Source organism: Dunckerocampus dactyliophorus, chromosome 2, assembly GCF_027744805.1.
Source record: "Dunckerocampus dactyliophorus isolate RoL2022-P2 chromosome 2, RoL_Ddac_1.1, whole genome shotgun sequence".
In the NCBI taxonomy this organism is placed as follows: Eukaryota; Metazoa; Chordata; class Actinopteri; order Syngnathiformes; family Syngnathidae; genus Dunckerocampus; species Dunckerocampus dactyliophorus.
In genome coordinates, this window is record NC_072820.1 from 18215634 (window position 1) to 18234625 (window position 18992).

Below are 18992 nucleotides of genomic sequence, written 5' to 3' on the forward strand. Positions count from 1 at the left end.
CTAGGGGACGTAGTTTGCCAACTTAAAGACATAAAGACATTATCCACTTTGACCACTAGGAGTCACAGTTGCTGCACATTTGCTCATTTGGAAGCGAGCACAGAACTTGATCTATTTCTTCTCAAACAAACAGAGCCTCTGTCAGTCAGCACCCATTGATCGCTGTGTAAACAACTGCGCCTTGTGCAAACCAGGAAGTAACGAAAATGTACCAAAATACTGCAGAAATAATAGTAATTACAATATGTAATGTTAAATGCATGTAAATAGATGGTATCATGTAGCTTTAGTGTTACTATGTGCTTTCACAGTTTGGAAAAGGTGGTACAAAGCCTACATGAGTTCCTGACATCTGATTGGTCCAAAATGTTCCCTGTGCTGCCACAATACTGCACACACGTGACCTGCCTGTTTTCACCCACTTCCACGCGTGCACTTAAAAGACAGGCCGCAGCAACACACAAACACACTTACATATACAAATATAGTCTCACACACCCACGCACACGTTTTCAGTTTGATGTGCTGCAGGTGAGAGGATTGAGGCTCCGTGGGCGGGACGCGGAGCATGGCGGCGGCCGCGAGCAGCAGCACATCCACGGCCACGCTGCACGGCATCGAGCAGACGCGGAAACGCATCGACCCCAGACGGAGGCAAGCGGCGCTGTCTTTCCTCACCAACATCTCCCTGGATGGACGACCCGTGCAGGACGCCGCAGACCACCAGGAGGAAGCCGAGGAAAGCTCGCTGGAAGCCCGGACTAGACACAGCTTCCTTGCTACGGCTGCCACCCCTGCCCCGTGTGGAGCGATTATAACTACCACCACCGCCGCTCCTGCTGCAACCACTTCCACCGTCCAGGCGCTCTCCTTGGGGAACCAGGCTCTCCTGGCGAGTAGCCGGACTATTCCTTTGGCTTCGGCGGCTCCTGCTGCCGCAGAGTCCGCCGAGGGCAACGCCTTCGCTCCGGCCACTTTCAGCTCGCCTTTTACGGCGCTGCCAGCCTCGGCCAGGGGGAGACTGCAGACCTACACTCAGGGGATCGTACCAGCACCGTACTCCAGACAAGGCTCCCAAAACTACTGCCTGGAGGGCGGCCAGATAGCCAACTCTGCCATAGAGCTGCAGAGATCAAGGTAAACCATGTCAGCACTGACTTAAACAGTCAACTTTGCACATTGAACTGGAAATAATAAGCAACATAATCCCCCTTAGACACCCTTAAGGAGACTTTTAAGCATTACAAGCATGCACTCACGCAGTTTCTTTAAATTGATGATTAGTGAAGCTCTAACCTTGCAGTTTTTTTTGCATCTTATGGTGTAGATGGCTCTTGCTAATGATTATCTCTATCATGTAGCCAGAAGAGTAACCAAAATATTCCAAACTGCTCTCAGCATCAGGATACAGTACAGTACAAACACAATAGTAAACAATGGAAAGGGACACATTTTTAATGGGACTCTTGCATTGCATGCCGTCATATTTTTTATTCCCGTGTCCCGTGTGTGTGTGATTTGTCACCTTTTGTTACTTTATTGTGGTTTGCCTGTCTCGTGTAGCCCAAAATATTAGAAACAGCTCTCATTGTGCTTGTAATGCAGTACAACAACAGTAAACATCTGTTAAAAGAATGAAATGAAACTTGTGTATTGGCTCTCATTAGTCATGCAGATGTACTGCATTCCCTGTTAATTTTATGAACTTTCCTTGCTGCCATCTGCCCAGTTTGTGTGCTTTTCAAAATTACTGAGATAAAGTGACCAAAATATTAGAAACAGCATTACATACATTATAATGACATTATAATAAAGTACAGCCACAATAGTAAACGTTGTTAAAAGGGCAACATTTCTAATGGAATTCTTGTTTTGAATCTCATCATATTGTGCTGATGTAAGCCCTTATTTTTTTTAGTCCGTGTCCCCGTTCCTTCCCCTACTTCACATCTGTCTTCTGTATGTGCCTTGACACAATTACTACTTCTAATGTCTTCTTGCCCGTCTCATGTAGCTAAAGTAACCCAAATATGAGACTCAACTCCGACGCAGTACAGTACAGTACATTGGCCGTCATTCGGATTGTGCAGGTGTTTTTTAGTCCTGTGTCCGCTTTCCTTATTCGCTCCCTTGCACGTGCCCAGTGGGTGCATGTGCTTTGTCAAATTTACTGGCACTTAAATATATTTTTAGTGAATGTGAGTGCTGCTGCCACATCCATGTAAACATGTTGTAACTGGACACCATAAGGTGTACATACACAAACCAGAAGCTCGCTGCTTCTCCTAATGGATGTCCTTTTAGTCTGACAGCTGTCACTGACATTTGTGTGGTACTTCTCAATGGCAGAACCTGCTGCCACAAACCACTCAGAGGAACATCTCTTGGTCCTAAAACTCTCATTTCTTCCCCATCTTAATGGACTAGCTCCTCAGTTTTTGTAGTTAAGGGATAGTTGGATACCACGTGATCCACGATGTATCGTCTGTGACTGCTTGTATTGAACACAATCGTTAAAAAATATGAGAACACAGCCATCCACCGAGGCGTAGACATTTTTCACTTGCAGAATCGATGAGCGATTGGCTACAGTTTTGAACTTGTAATAAAATCCTACCTAAACACAGCCTGAGCTGATGAGACATACTGTATAAGCATCCAAACATGTTATGGGATTTTCTATACATTGTAGCTGTCAAATGCACGTGGATCATATCTGGTTTGAATGAGGTTTGACCCTGCTTATACATAGTACATTTGGTTAAAAACAAATACAATTTATAAAAAGTATATACATTTTAACAACAATGTATGCATAAGAAATTATTTGTCATTTTTTGTTATCATAGTATTATTATATTATTGTTGTTTTTTATAATAATATGCACACAATAATATGCACATTGATTCGTACATTGTCTGACATTATTATTATTAGATTTGTGTGATGATAATATGATAATTGTAATTATAAATATGTATATGTTTACTAGGCGTTAGTTGAGCGCTGCACCTTTGCCGACGTCACTCGGGAAACGTCCCTTTTCTAAGGAGCTGAGACCAAAATGTCGCCCGCCCATGCAAAAATGTAATTTTCAGGAATTTGACGTTTGCTTTTTTGCAAATATACTGTATGTATCTCCAACTCACACATCTCTAGAGAACTAGAGAATATTTTTATTTGCTGCTTTACACGGTGCTGGGGTTTGTCTTCCATAAGGTCAGCTGCTAGAAAGGTGCCCAGAGAGGCGACTGACTGGGAGAGCCTTTCTCTACTTTCTTTCTTTCTGTTTTTCCTTCCACTTCCTCTCTCAGGGGCACCGCAGATTCATACTCTCTCCCCTCAGACTTGTTCTTGGCTTGGGGCCTGACTTCCATTCAGGAAGTTGCAAAGCAGCGCCTAACTGGATGTTGAGAAGTGAATGCATGAAAATGATGGCTGACGTTTTTCCATCGAGCTCATCATCTGCTCCACCTTTGACTTTAGAGGTGTTGTCTCATCAGGTTTTGATGCTGCAATGATGTCTTGTTGTCTGGCGTTAAAGCAAGCAGCACGAGATATTCCAGCAAGCGTCCGCTTTGGGCTGTTTGCACGATGGTGCTAAGAGTGCTGAGGTCATGCTTGGCATCTTCACATGATTACATAAGAAGACTCCAGGATGCTTTTGGTGCCAAAACACCAACAGAGGAACTACTGCAGTATAATGGAGCTTCTATGGTTGTTCTCATGAAATGAATCACTTCCAGGATAAAACTGCTGCCTTTTGAATAGTATTCAAAATTGATTCAATGATAAGGCAATATGGAGTGTACTACTTGGGTGTGACACTATGTGCCTAACACTATGTGGTGTCAGCTATGGGAAGTTCAGCTCGTACAGCCGCGGAATTGCATAACACAGTCAAGGAAACAGGAGTTCAGAACAGTCAGAGAAATCATTTTTCGCACAGTGTTTGAAGGAAATTGAGTGAAATGTCTGGTGTAATTGTCACCATTTTATTCGTCATATACACAAGTGTACAAATAAACGAACCACTTTTGCTTTTAACCTTAATGATCAAGGGGTAATGCAAAGTTGACTCTTTTTTTTTTTACATTATTTGTCATACGAGTGCCAACATAATCTAACTACTATTGCTATTCAGTCATAAAAAAATAGAAAACACTTGGTTATAAACTTAATGACAAAGGAATAATGCAAAGTTGTGTTTTTTAAACATTGTTACAAGTTGTACAAGTGTAAAAATAAGTTCCCCTTTTACTCTCTTGGCATAAAGTTGGAACCTTCATGATGAAGGGGTAATGCAAATTTGATTTGTTTTACTATTCTTACTAGTTATACAAGTGTTATAAGATGTTAAGCTCTTACTATTAAGATGTAAAACAGTAAAACCTTAATGACGAAGGGGTTATGCAAATATGATATGTTTTAACATTGTTACTAGTCATACAAGTGTAAAAATAAGTTAACCTCCTTTACTACAAAGACATAAACATGCTAAAACAGTCTGAAGAAAAGGTCATGCAAAGTGTACTTTTTTTGACAGTATTAGGTGTCATACAAGTGTAAAAATAAGTCAACCATTTTTGCTATTAAGGCATAAAAATCGATAACATTCAGTCTGAACCTTAACGACAAAAAGATAATGCGAAGGTGATTTTTTTTTGGTTAACATTCTTAATTGTCACACAAGTGGGAAAAAAAGCTAACCACTTGGCTTAGGCTTAATTTATTTCGTTTATTGCGTAACGAAATTACTATTAAGACGTAAAGACGATAAAACACTCAGTCGGAACCTTAATGATAAAAAGGTAACGCAAAGATGATGTGCTGCTTCCGGTATTGTCATTCAGGTATAAACAGAAGTTAGCCATCGCAAATAAAAAAAAAAAAACACTACCTTTAACGCTGATAACGCGTCATGGTGCACAAGCCACTTCACGTAACTTCCTGTTTATATTCTTGTTCTCTTTTCACATTCTTCTCTTAACATTTGTTGAGGCTCCTCCCCCTTTTGGAAATGCCAAAGAAAAAGCAAAGCATGCAATTAATCAGTAGTTCCTATGAGGTATGCTAAGCCATAAGAATTTTTGCGTGACTTAACAGTGGTATTTTTCCAGAGTAGTTCCTTGTGCACTTGCTGTCTTCATCCCAAGTATTTACTTCCTTACTTAAAGGGATAGGTCGGATTTTTTGACATGTACTTGTATGACATCCCCATCAGCGTTGTAGTCCATTAACAGCGATTTAGCCCCCACTTGGTCTCCCAAGTCCAGTTCTGGTTGGATTTCGGTGATAGAGAACGTAGTTCCGCTTAGTTGCTGGGGACATTTAAGTAAAGACTTTGGCTTCTCCAAACAATATGCGTTGAAAAGAGTACAGTATTTGCATCACAAAAATGCCTTCTCAAAGAAATCAGACCTCACAAAACACTCGTTATTTTTGTCTCTGTATTTGATGAGGACACTCGCATCTTCTTCCGCTGTGGAACACATACGTAAAGAGGACGGCCGCGGTGCTCCGTCGCGGAAGAAGAGTATTACTGGTATTACTGCGAGTGTGTTCATCACATACACGTGAATGCACAGGCGACAGTGCTCAGGGATACGGTGGGAGACAAATATAACGACGAGCGTTTTGTGAGGTCTGAGAAAGCATTTTTGTGATGCAAATGTACTACTCTTTTGAACGCATATTGTTTGGAGAAGCCAAAGTCTTTACTTAAATGTCCCCAGCAACTAAGCGGAGTTACATTCTTCATCACAGAAATCTGACCAGAACTGGACTTAGGAGACCAAGGTGGAGGTGAGTCGCTGTTATTGGACTACAATGCTGATGGGGATGTCATACAGCTTCATGTTAAAAAATCCAAACTATCCCTTTAAAGGAGCCCAGCATGTTGTTTTATGACTTTTTTCCTCTGTGGCTTAAAGGAAAGAGTGTTTCCTGGTGTGTGAGATGTTTTAAGCACTGTCGGCCCCTCTTCTTCCTAAGAGTCCACTTGACTTTTATAGCATTACTTATAACTTTATTGCAATACGCCACAGCCCAGCCTTGTCAGGATAATCTTTTTGGAAAGTATTGCTTCTGTATCAGTATTACAGCACAGAGATGTCTAGCATCTATTAAAGCTACTTGCAGGAATTGTTTTGTTTTTTGGACGGTTAATGTCAGACTGGCTGAGAAAACTCGCTTTTCTCACTTCAGTTAGTGTGAGTGAATGAGTGGCTCACTGCACTGTTATTCTTTCAGGCTTGGCAAAACATCTTTTGGCAGGAAGAGCACGTCCTAGCTGCTGCTTTCAAGTCCTCACGGCCTCATGAGTGGTTCACATGTCAGCTACCAGTTAGACTGCTATTATTTGTTATGTTTGTGTTATGTATGTACAGTAGAGCCATGCTAATGCCGACAAATGGACACACCCATAAAAAGCCCTAAAAATGCTTATTTTTGATACTCAAAGCCAGGGGCCAGAATTTTTCTCAGTAGACAACGTGAGGGCCAGATGGTATTGTTAAAATACAACAAAAACAAGGATTTCTATGGAGATATTTTAATAGATATTATAATACAGATAGTATTTATATACAATATTCCCTCGCTACATCGTGGTTCACCTTCGCGGACTCGCTGTTTTGCGGGATTTCTTTTGTGTATGTTTTTTTTTTTTGCGGCGTATGAACGTGCATTGTGTTCTGCGTCCTGATTGGCTAAGGGTCTGTAGACCATTGTCAGTCATTCTCCTCCGTGCCTTCCTGTGCAGTACAGAATGCGTTCGGCTTGCCTAATTTGCATAAATGTTCAATTGCTAGCAGTGTGCCTCTGAAGCGCTGTATGTTTGCAAGTTTTATCCCCGACAACACCCACAATGTCGACGAAACGTTCTGAACCGACAAAGGTACCCGCAGTCACACCCAAAAGGCAGAGGAGGATGTTAACCATCACCGCCAGGTATAAGTTGCAGCTGTAGGACACCATTACGGAATAAATACATTTTTGGTTCAAGGAGGAGGACAATATGATGACAGGAGCAATATGTTTTAGCAAGGATACAAAAACACTACAGTACAGCGGAACGGTGCCAGGATGAAGAGGCACGGTCAGAAGAGTGAAATATGCGTGGGTCGCTTAATCATTTCTTGTGTCCAACCTGGTAGGTTGATGATTAAAATTCAAACAAAGGTTTGAACTTTTTTGAGCGTGTTTAAACGAGAGAAACGTGAGAAAATGTTAATGCCCGTCTGCTAAAAGTGTATAACGTGTATACATAGAGGTTCAAACATATATAATAATTGTAAAAATATTAAGTTGCCTACTTCGCAGATAAACGAGGGAACATTGTGTAGTATTTTTTTGCCTTTGTCAGCGTTAACAGACTCATATTAGCTGTACTGCAGCAAGCCACAACAGTCCTGAGACACGACTCCATATTTAGAAATCCAGAGCCATCCCACTCGTCGATAGACTGTGTAAAAGTTGTGAGGTTTCGTCTAAAAGTGCCTCTGCAGGTTATAGTTCTTGTATTTTGTAGTATTTTGTATTTAAATGGCCAATTTTCAGTGTTTACTTTTCTTTCTTTCTTTCTTTGTTTTTTAATTTTTTTTTAGAATTGACAGCCCCGTATTTATTTAAAATGCAAACCAGGGTATCCGTGGGGTCGTGAAAAAGTGTAAAAATCCAGTCATTTGAATTTTAAGGTCTGAAAATTCCCTTAAAATCTTCTTAAAATCTTAAAAATGCATTAACATTACTATCATTTAAAACAAATCTATCGTCTCTAGTCTCGCTTTTAAATGTCTAGATCAGGGGTAGTGAACCTACGGCTCGGTAGCCAGATGTGGCTCTTTTGACTACCTTGCAGACCCATCGATCCATGTATTATGTTTTCATTGAATGAGGATGATGTAAGACCGCATGAACCACATCACTCTGTCCATCAAGCAGAGGTCGGACCCATTTAAGCAACCTCTTTGTTGTGTGTCACGACTCTTTGCTTTCTCTTAGCAGCCTGACCAGCCTATTTTTGCTCCATGTGTAAACACTTATCTCACTCCATCTACCTCTCCTAATGGGGGTCTTAATCCCCAGAGACTCTCGAAGATCAAGTCATCTTTTGTTAGTCTGTCGTCTTTTGCTCTGTTGTTTAATAATCAGACGCTCCCGACGCTTCACCATCTCTCTCCCTCTCAAACACGGCATTCAGGAAGAGGGTGAAGTTTCAGCAGGTTGGATGCTAACACTTAAATATTGTACAATTAGGTCCTCTGTTACTACAAAATGGACTGTTTAATGATGCTCGAACAGTAAAATGTGTCCTTAGAGCCTGTTTAAGAGCACCAAACGTATGGTCCAAGTGGTCCAAGCAGAAGCTGGACCCACAGCTGTAGCTGTGAGTGGACTACAGTCGTCCCTCGCAATATCGCAGTTATTTATCAATTAATTAATGAATGATCGCTGTTTCGCGGTAGACTGTGGTCTATCATTATTCAAACATATTGAAGTGCAAGTGATATGTCATGGGTCTTCAATTAAAATTGAGCAAGGTCCGTTCATGCATTTTGTGTGTGTAGCTGCTCAAAAGGAGTCCAGAATTCAATACAAGGGCTCGAAAATGAGTATAATAGGTCCCCAAACAGACTAACAAAACAAAGTCAAACAGAGTAACCATTTTCTATGCTGCTTATCATCACTAGGGTATGCTGGAGCCTATCCCAGCTGACTTTGGGCGAGAGGCGGGGTACACCCTGGACTGGTCGCCAGCCAATCACAGGGCACATATAGACAAACAACCATTCACACTCCCATTCATACCTATGGACAATTTAGAGTTGCCAGTTAACCTAACATGCATGTTTTTGGGAATGTGGGAGGAAACTGGAGTACCACACATGTACGGGGAGAACATGCAAACTCCACATAGAGATGCCCAACGGAGATTCAAACCCAGATCTTCCAGATCCCCTGACTGGGTGGCCAACATGCTAACCACTCGGCCACCATGCGGCCTCAGACTAACTCATATGAATATCAAATATAATCACCCAGAGAAATAAATGATCTTAAAGCTATATTGTGGGGAGAGTCCCACAAAATATACACTTTAAGTCGAGTCCAATGTCCTGTGTATTTACCACAAGCAGTGTTAGAAATGACACATACATTGACACATGCACATACATTGAAAAATGACAAATCTGGTCCTTTGGACCGTCTATTAGACCAATTAATGGCTGAGCATTGTGCCGAGGACATGTTTACAATGCAATTTTTCTGGATTGTGCTCACCATCATGGCGGCCAAACCCGCACAGGGCATACTATGGAGGTGGGTGCCGAGTCGGCAGTCCAGTTTAAGTCTTATGTTCTTGTTGGAGACCCCTGTGAGAGCGTCACTATCTTAAAGCAGGTCACAGTACGTGTTTATGTTGCACAACTTAGACACACAACTAGTGTTTTTTAAATATTGTAATGAGAACAAAAGAGCAAGATTGTTAAGTGACAAGTTAGCATTTATCCTATGAACAGTATAGCCACTTGTAACTCGCCCGTGGGACAAAAACGAGCTCGCTAGAGAGACGGTGAAAGCCAGGCAAAATGTGTAAACAAAGATGCCAGAAAGTGGAATGAGGTTGAAATATGAGCGAGATTTTGGACAACACACTTCCAGCACACTATTGTATCACCTGTGACACTTATTTAAATAACATTTGTTGACAAATACTATAATATGGGACCTTTAAATGTTGGCTTTGAGAGGGATTGTTGGCAGATGAATGACTTGGTTTTCACTTGTAAACACCTGGCCACAAGCTCATTTTGCACCCTCACACTTATTTGTGAGATTGCTGCCTAAACGGGTAGCGGAGTCATGCAAGCAAAGTGTGAAAAATGGATGCTGCTTGTGACAAAAATGACTGCAACACTCAGTTTGTTGTCCTTTTAGCAGCATTGAAGGCTGGTTTATTCATCACCATTGTTAGAGCTTTAACCGAAAACAGTTGACACATGCGCTCACTTATTGCTGTAGTTGATTGATGTTAGGTTTTTAGGACATTCGTAAATGATACGTTTAGACGTTTATTGAAAAAGGCTGACATCTGGGTTAAAGTGTTTCTTAGCCCCGTGGACGCCGGTTCAGGTCCAGGCTGACTGTCCCCACTCTGTCTTACGTGAGGTGGAGGATTTTCAACTCGAAATTTTTCAGCCTTTACAAGAATATTTGTTGTTCTCAGAGGTGTTTTGTGCATCGGCTGGTTAGTGTTTACTGGGCAAATGCTGTCAGTGTTATTCAACTCCCAAAAAGGCACCATTTTTTACGTGGCGTCCAAATTTGTAACGGTTTCCGATATTTTTCTTTTTTTTCCATGAAGTAATGTCATAACCGATCAGCGTCATCCTGTATTGCCTTTCAGCCACTGGGGGGTTGATTTTCATGGTATCTGGAGGATTGCAATGATATGCTGATGTTTATAATTGTAGATGCCATTAAAATCTTGATTTAAATTTAAATTGTATTAAATTGAATTTAAATTTGTATTATATTAATTATTCATGTAATATTATGTATTTTTTATTGATTCTTTTTTAATTATTATTTGAAATTTATTATTATTTGTATTATTTATTTATGACTATCTTCTAGGCGTCGACTCATCTCGCAGCGCTCATCATTGGAAACCTTAGAGGACATTGAGGAGAATGCACCTCTGCGCAGGTATGAAACACTGTTGTTTTTTGTTTTTTTTAAACAACATTCACATGTCTTTGTGAAGATAACAAACATATCTGTGCTTGTTTTCAGGTGCCGAACCCTGTCAGGTTCCCCTCGACCAAAGAGCTTCAAGAAGGTCCACTTCATTAAGAACATGCGGCAACACGACATGCGTAACGGAAGGTATGAAGGCCAACACGGCTGTCTGTCTATCACCTTACAAGCACCAGTCTGGCTTAGTCACAACAAGACTATGTACAGTAGTTGTAAAACGATCCAGCACAGCTTTTGTCTTTGATTTTGTTGCATTTTTCCACAAGAAATGTGCAGGCTTGTGATCGTAGCATGAAATCCTTAGAAATCACACGTCACATTTAACATGCATTTAATAAAAATAAGATATAATTTTTTTTTCATACAGTTTTTATTTGCTTTACTATTTGTTTTTAAGTCTTAAGTATATTTGATCAGTGTGAATAATCTGGAGTCCTTGCCAAGTATTCACTGTTATCATTTAGTTTGTATTTACATCACACAGTTGACACGGGCGATAACTTGTCGGCACGTGCTCATTTTGCCGCTACACATCAATCGTTGGGTCAAGTGGCGGGATCCGCTGTTTAAAGAAGGACATTTTGTTGTGTTTATCATTTAACATCACATAACACATTTTGTTGTGTTATGTGTTTATCTAAAAAGTAAGAGTCCCTTTCGTCCTCTGTGCTTTGGACTCTCGGAAAGCAGTGATGCAGGATTGTGCTGATTTGTTCATATTAGTGCACAGGACACACAGCGTAGAGTACAGTGGAAGGAACCACTTTAAAAGTTAGTTTTAAGTAATTAAATGAAATTACACCAAGATTTCAAATGTCATCGTTTTTATACAAACAAATTGATTTGACAAAAAGTAAACAAAAAACTTTATTGGGGAAAAAAAATAGAATTAAATAGAATAATATTGTTGTGTGCACTCTTGTGTATTTTGTTGTATTTACACACAACAATTACAATGTTGTGTGTAATGTTGTGTGTTCTGAAAATGCAGTTAGCAATTAATTGAGTAAGGAAACATATTTAATAAGCCAAATGAAGCACAAAATTGTTCCCCGATCAGTGGTGACAAATGGAGATTAAAATATAATGCTAAAAATTAGAAGAAAATTGTAGTTTATTTCACTATTACAATTAATTTTTTTTTTTTTTTTCGGATTTCATGTCTTGAACATCCAAGTAGGATTTATTAGGCGTTCACTTACATCCTAACTCCTAAAAGTGCTTGAAAGGGAGCTCATTTTTCAAGTACAAAAATCCAAAATAGATTATTATTATTGATGATGAGTTTTTCCCCAGTAAAGGCAATCAAATTTATTTTTTCAGCAATTTTATTTCTGTAAAAATGTCTTAACTCACAGGCCTAAAAGTGCACTTTGCATAACATTTCCATTATTATTTTTCTTTTTCTTCTTTTTTCTTGTAGTTCTTATTTATTTATTTATTTTGACACAAATTTTCTAGACGGTGTTCATACTTTTTTACTTTTTTTTACATACTTTTTTATAATTTGAATATTTAAAAAAAAACCCATATTTTTCTTTTCCCCAAAAATAAGAAAGTAGTTTCAATCTATTTTTACCCCAAAAATGTGTAAAGTAAAAAAAAAAAAAAAAAAAAAAAAAAAAAAATATATATATATATATATATATATATATATATATATATATATATATATATATATATATATTTTTTTTTTTTTTACAAAGGGGTGTGAAGCCACCGTACATTACATTAAAACCATTGCCTCTTTGTTATCGTACAGCGGTTAAACAAACACTGAATTATGAAATCATTCTATATTTATTTATTGATTCACACCTCATATCGGCGAGCTATTGATTAGCATGTTCTGTTTTTGTAGGATAGTCCTAATCAGTGGCAGAAGATCCTTCTATAGTGTATTTTCAGTGCTGCCCTATCGAGATTGTAGCCAAGCAGGGTACGTATCCGCCAATCCTCCAGCATGACCGTCTTCTTCTCGTCTGTGCTCCTCTGCCTCCTCATCCTCGTCATGGCTTCTTCTCTGTGAATGTGCTCTCCTTTTGACGCTCAGGTTTTTTTTTTTTTTGAAAGCATCTTAAAATAGTCTTCTCTCGCCCTTTCATAATTAGACTTTACTGTAACCTACTTGCTAATTGCTTTTACTGCTTTCATTCGCCGATCATTGTTCCATATTTATTTTAGGGGTGGGACAGCAGATATTATTATCATCCAATACTAATGTGATGTGCTGTCAGTGATATTGATACAGTAGTTGTGTGATATTGGAAGACAGCTGTTACCTGTACATATTTAGATCAAATTGACTTAAGCATCCCAAAACAAGGAAAGAAATAAAATAATGGAATACAGGAATACCTCATAATATATGACCATAAACATGTCCAATGGAAAGCATATATTAAAAAAAAAAAAAGATTTTTATTATTATTATTATTTTTCTGTGTGTGTGTATGTTTCAGGCAAAACTAACATTTGGAGATACTGTTAGTAAAATACTGTATATATATTTTTTAAATCTGACGCCATTTTATGTAAAATTACCTTTATTTAATTTTGATGTATGCTTAGAGATACATGCCTTTCATTAGTTAAAGATTATATTATGACAGGAAAGGTAAGTTTTTTTATATTAAATATTATATAAATATTATATAGATATTATAAAATAAATATTTTTTTTATAAAACAGACTACATTTTATGGTAATATTACAAAACAAATTTTAATAAATGTATTTTTTATTTATGCTCAGTTCGGAGATACATTCTCTTAACTGGTTAATAGCATGACAAAAAAAAAGTATATTTTGATTTTTTTTTTGTTGTTGAAAAAGGTTTTTTGTTGGCCAATATTACCGCATGTCGGACTTGCCATGGCTGACGACGTGCCGTGTGTACGTAATCTAATATCAAGTCGTGTCTCATCAGTGTAACATTACTGACACCTGGTGACCAGAATACTACATATGACTTGTCTTTCAATATTGGTTGACTAATATCAGGCCATGGTCAACCACGAAACAGCTATCATTTATCAATAACATTTTGAAAAACCACGACAGAGTAGAGTGGGAGTGATTTTTGAACCGCAATGCAGCAAGGGGTGACTATACACCTTTAAGGGATTAACAAGCGTGTGTAAAATTGAAGAAAGATTGGTTGAAAATCATGGCTGTCAACAAGCGAAATGTCTTTGCACCCTAACTTATTGTCCGTAAGTCATTAAGCATGTGTCTAATGACTATAAAGCTGTGTTACATACTGTATGTACGCTAGCATGTCTTCCAAAGCATTTTGAACACAACCCATAGGAGGTGCCACACATGTCACTTACAGTCATGTCTACTATAATCCGCCGCCACCGTCAAACACCATTTCCTTTTCGGATTAGAAAAGAAATGTTCCCACACCAAATTAGTCTGTTCCAGGGTCATACAACCTTTTATACAGGCGATGTTTTAAGCAACATTTTAACGTTGTACATACAAGTGTAATCAAGAAGTGAACTACTGTGGAATAAAACAAAGTAAAACTACTCACATACAATACTTACCAGCTCCTCTACTGCAATCTAATGAAGTAAAATCACAAAATAACGTTAAAAATTGTAACAGTGCAACTCTAATGATGTCTAATGAAGGATTTGTGTCTTATTGTGTTGACCTTTTTCCTACTTATTTGGCACGGTGAGCATGCTGCATGGACAAGCAGGTTTCCAATGGCGCATGTTACTAAGCAACGTCAGCTTTCATTTCTCCTTCCTCGCTCTCGGCTGCCTATTTTTGTGGTAAAATGGACTGGAATGCATCATAGAATGTGCATCTGATAGAGGTGACCCGATGATGCGCTTTTTATTCCAACAGCACCCTCACGTGTCATCAAAACAGAAGGAGAGTCATGTGAGGTCATGCTGCGTCTTCTGTTTATCTGGGAGATGTTTTTTTTTTTTTTTTTTTTAACTCCAGGCAAGGCTGAAGAAGGATAGATAAGAGCGGCAGTATTCTGGGGTCACTGCGAATGCACACTGACACTGTTACACACACTCACACACACAGGCTGCATTCACACTTGTGGTTCGGTACTCTGGTCCAGACCAAAAATAACAAATAAAACTCTGGTGCGGTTGGTTTAGCGTTCACGCTGGTATTTTTTGTCATGGCACCAAAGGCTGTGCAATGAAGAACATACAGTTTCCATAAACTAACAATTTCTGGTTGGGTTCGTGTGCTGGGTTGAATGCTTTGGTTCTTTTCATATTCTGCTATATTTACCAGCTCAGATTTCACAAAAAGCTTCCAAAATATACTTTTAAAGAGCTTTTGGGACCTTTTTTATGTGATGTAATTCAAATAATCCAAACCAAAACTGCTGGGCTAAATATGTTGATTCATTTTATATTCTGCTGTATTTACCGGCTTAGATTTCACAAAAAGCTTCTAAAACATACTTTCAAAGTGCTTTCGTGACATATTAACTACATTTTTCCAAACCACAGTGCTTTCTACTGGGTTGAACATGTAGGTTATTTTTATATTGTGTTTAGATTTAATAAAAAGCTTCTAAAATATACATTTCCAGAGTTTTGTAACATTATGTGAGGTAACTCAGATATTACAAACCAAAATGCCATCTGCTGGCGTGAATACTTATTTTTATATTGTACTATATTTACTAGTTTACATTTCATGAAAGCATCTAAAATATACTTTCATTTGACATTTGTATTACGTGACATAACTCAATTATATCAAACCAAAATGCCGCCCGATGGGTTAACTACGTTGGTTATTGGTATAGTCTGCTATATTTAGCAGCTCAGCTTTCACAAAAAGCTTCTAAAATATACTTCTCAAGAGCTTTCGTGACATATAATAACCAATCATTTCAAACCAAAATTCCGTCTAATGGGTTGAATATGGAGGTTCTTTTTTTCTGCTATATTTACCAGCTTAGATTTCACAAAATGCTTCTAAAATATACTTTTAAAGAGGCTTTGGACATTACATGACGTCACTCAAATATCCCAAACCAAAATGCCTTCTGTAGGGTTGAATACGTTGTTTATTTTTATATTCAGCTCTATTTACCATCTTAAGGGGGAGTTACATCCCGACGTACGTGCTCCTACCTGCAAAAATGGGGAAAATTGGAAGAGACATGCACATTGCCCGCATGGATTTTCAAACCCGCAGACAGCACATAGCGTATCCGACATTAATGCACCTTACCCGGCCACGCCGGATGGCTCTTCCCGCTGTACACTCTGGTTCTACGGTCACGATAGCCGTAGGTGGCGTAGGAAGCCAGTACGCCCATCTTGCAATCGAAGTGAGTGGGCTTCACGAGCCTTGTACGATGCCCACACACGGTACGTGAGTGAAACATACGACAGCCTTACCTGAAGCACACATAGCAGGCACAAGTCGCACGCCGCACTCCCGATCTAAAAGCTACCAACCGAGGGCGAGCGGCAAGCACGTGGGTGCCACGAATCACTTGCTACAGAAGTAAAACACACTTGCAACTCCTCTGATATCCTACTTCCTGTACGTGCTGGCCACGGCCAACACATTTCCCAAAAACCGCAGAGCCCGTGCGTGTGGTAACACTTATGTCAGGGTGTAAGTCCTGCTTTAGATTTGACAAAAAGCTTCTGAACTATACTTGTCAAGAGTTTTCATGACACATTATGTGACATAACTCAAATTTTCTCAACCAAAATGCTGTCTGATGGGTTGAATATGTAGGTTATGCTTATATTCAGCTATATTTACCAGCTTACATTTCCCCAAACAGCTTCTAAAATATACTTTTCAAGAGCTTTCATGACACATTATGTGACATAACTCAAATTTTCTCATCCAGAATGCTGTCTGATAGGTTGAATATGTAGGTTATGCTTATATTCTGCTATATTTACGAGCTTACATTTCCCCAAAAGCTTCTAAAATATACTTTTAAAGAGGTTTTGGGACCTATTACATGACGTCACTCAAATATTCTACACCAAAATGCCATCTACAGGGTTGAATACGTCGGTTATGTGTATATTCAGTTATAATTACCAACTTACATTTCCCCAAAAAGCTTCTAAAATATACTTTTCAAGAGGTTTTGGGACCTATTACATGACGTCACTCAAATATTCTACACCAAAATGCCGTCTACAGGGTTGAATACGTCGGTTCTGTGTATATTCAGCTATATTTACCAGCTTACATTTCCCCAAAAAGCTTCTAAAATATACTTTTCAAGAGCTTTCATGACACATTATGTGACATAACTCAAATTTTCTCAACCAAAATGCTGTCTGATGGGTTGAATATGTAGGTTATGTTTATATTCTGTGAAATTTACCAGCTTAAATTTCCCCAAAAGCTTCTAAAATATACTTTTAAAGAGGTTTCGTGACATATTACATGACGTCACTCAAATATTCTACACCAAAATGCCGTCTACAGGGTTGAATACGTTGGTTATGTGTATATTCAGCTATATTTACCAGCTTAGATTTAACAAACAGCTTCTAAAATGGACTTTTAAAGAGCTTTCGTGACATAGGCGAAACATGACGTAACTCAATATTCCAAATCAAAACGTCGTCTGCTGGGTTCTATACGTAGATGACTTTTATCATGTGCTACAGTCTTAGATTTCATAAAAAGCTTCTCAAATATAGTTTTGAAGAGCACTGTTGTGTCACGCACACACAGAGGGAGAGAGCAGAGCATTTTCTCTTACTCACAGGTATGTGTCATTTCTGCATGCTTTTTGCTGTCGTTTTTAACACCGGTCTGTGTCTTTGGACTGAGACCCGTCTCCTATGGTGTTCACACTTAACCAAACGAGCCGTACTAGCAGAGCAAACGCACCGGAGTTCCTTTTAACCCAACCACACATGACAAGTGTGAACGCACCCGAAATGCGTCTTGTTCATGTAGCTTAGCAGCAGTGTGCGTTGGTGTGCTGAAGAACCCTGCGGGCTCTTTCCTTCTTGGGCCGACCATTTGTTTCCCACAGACGTATGGCGTTTTAGTCACTGGCCAGAAAGAAAAGTCCTAAAAGGTTCTTGTTGTCGTCATCAGGGATGTAAAGATGGAGGCGGGGCGCCAGCGGCACCCGTCGGGAGGCGTCAGTGCCAAAGAGATGGTCATCGGGCTGGAGGGGGTGGAGCTAGGGGCTGATGGGAAGGTGAGAAACCTTCTTCAACATGTCTTTGCATATTACACATTATAAACAGCACCTAAACAAACTCAATGTAATCTATTATTATTACATTCATTTACTTCTGAAATGTTATTTATTGCTTCTTGTATTATTAAAATAAATGATAATAAAAAATAAATTGCAAACGAGTCATGTATGTAGTTTATATATGTGAATGTTTTTATATGTAGTTTGTATATCTGCATATTTGAATATTAAGTATAGAGTGTGTACACACACACACACACACACTGTATATTGTTATTTATTTTATTTATCTCAAAATATTGCTATATTACTAAACCCATATAATCTCATATGCAGAAATCCTATTAATTAGTATTTTACAGTATGCATTGAAATGAATATAGTTAATGTAGCTATTTACTGTAACAGTAACTATTCACACTGCAATGTATTAGGAACACATTATTGTGCTATTGTTTTATTTATTCCATAAACAATCACACATTTATTATAAAAGATCGTAATTGTTGTTATTAAAAATCAAGTTATGGAGGAACGAAATACGTAAAAACAGATGTTGATTATTCTGTCATTAAAAAGTTGACTTGGATGTTGCAAATTTTATTCTGTAATGCACATGAAGGAAAATTGTGTGTGTGTGTGTGTGTGCAGACGGTGTCCTACACTCAGTTCTTGTACCCCACCAACGTGCTGGGTGGACGCAGGAACACCATCGACTCCACCTCGTCCTTCTCTCAGTCTCGTAACGCCAGCCACCGCAGCCTCAGTCTGGCCCGCGCTAACAGCAACCAGAGTAGCTTGGACACAGGTTGGTAGTCTTGGTCATACTTTTTACATCCGCCTCAACTCCACACTCCAACGTAACAGATGCCGTACATCACACACATAACCTAACATTCAGGAGTGGCAGCATCGTGCTAGGTTGGCCTAATCACTGATGAAAAACACGATCAAACATGACGGTGGCTGGTGGATAGTTGGCAGAGCTCCGGCCTTTATTTTTAGGTGTGTAGCGAAGCCTCAAGTGGAGG

The 18992-nt window shown here is 39.0% G+C and overlaps 1 protein-coding gene across 2 annotated transcripts in view; it reads left to right on the forward strand.

The window, feature by feature from the left end:
• cables1 (Cdk5 and Abl enzyme substrate 1) overlaps nucleotides 1-18992 on the forward strand; it is a 24487-nt gene continuing 5495 nt past the window's right edge. The window contains exons 1-6 of one of the 2 annotated variants that reach the window (XM_054759337.1): nucleotides 1-1137; nucleotides 10643-10714; nucleotides 10802-10894; nucleotides 12627-12704; nucleotides 17853-17958; nucleotides 18613-18769. In XM_054759337.1, coding sequence (XP_054615312.1) covers nucleotides 569-1137; nucleotides 10643-10714; nucleotides 10802-10894; nucleotides 12627-12704; nucleotides 17853-17958; nucleotides 18613-18769 — 1075 coding nt within the window. In that variant the 5' untranslated portion in view covers nucleotides 1-568. The remainder of the gene's footprint in view (nucleotides 1138-10642; nucleotides 10715-10801; nucleotides 10895-12626; nucleotides 12705-17852; nucleotides 17959-18612; nucleotides 18770-18992) is intronic. The other variant, XM_054759345.1, reaches the window with a different exon arrangement.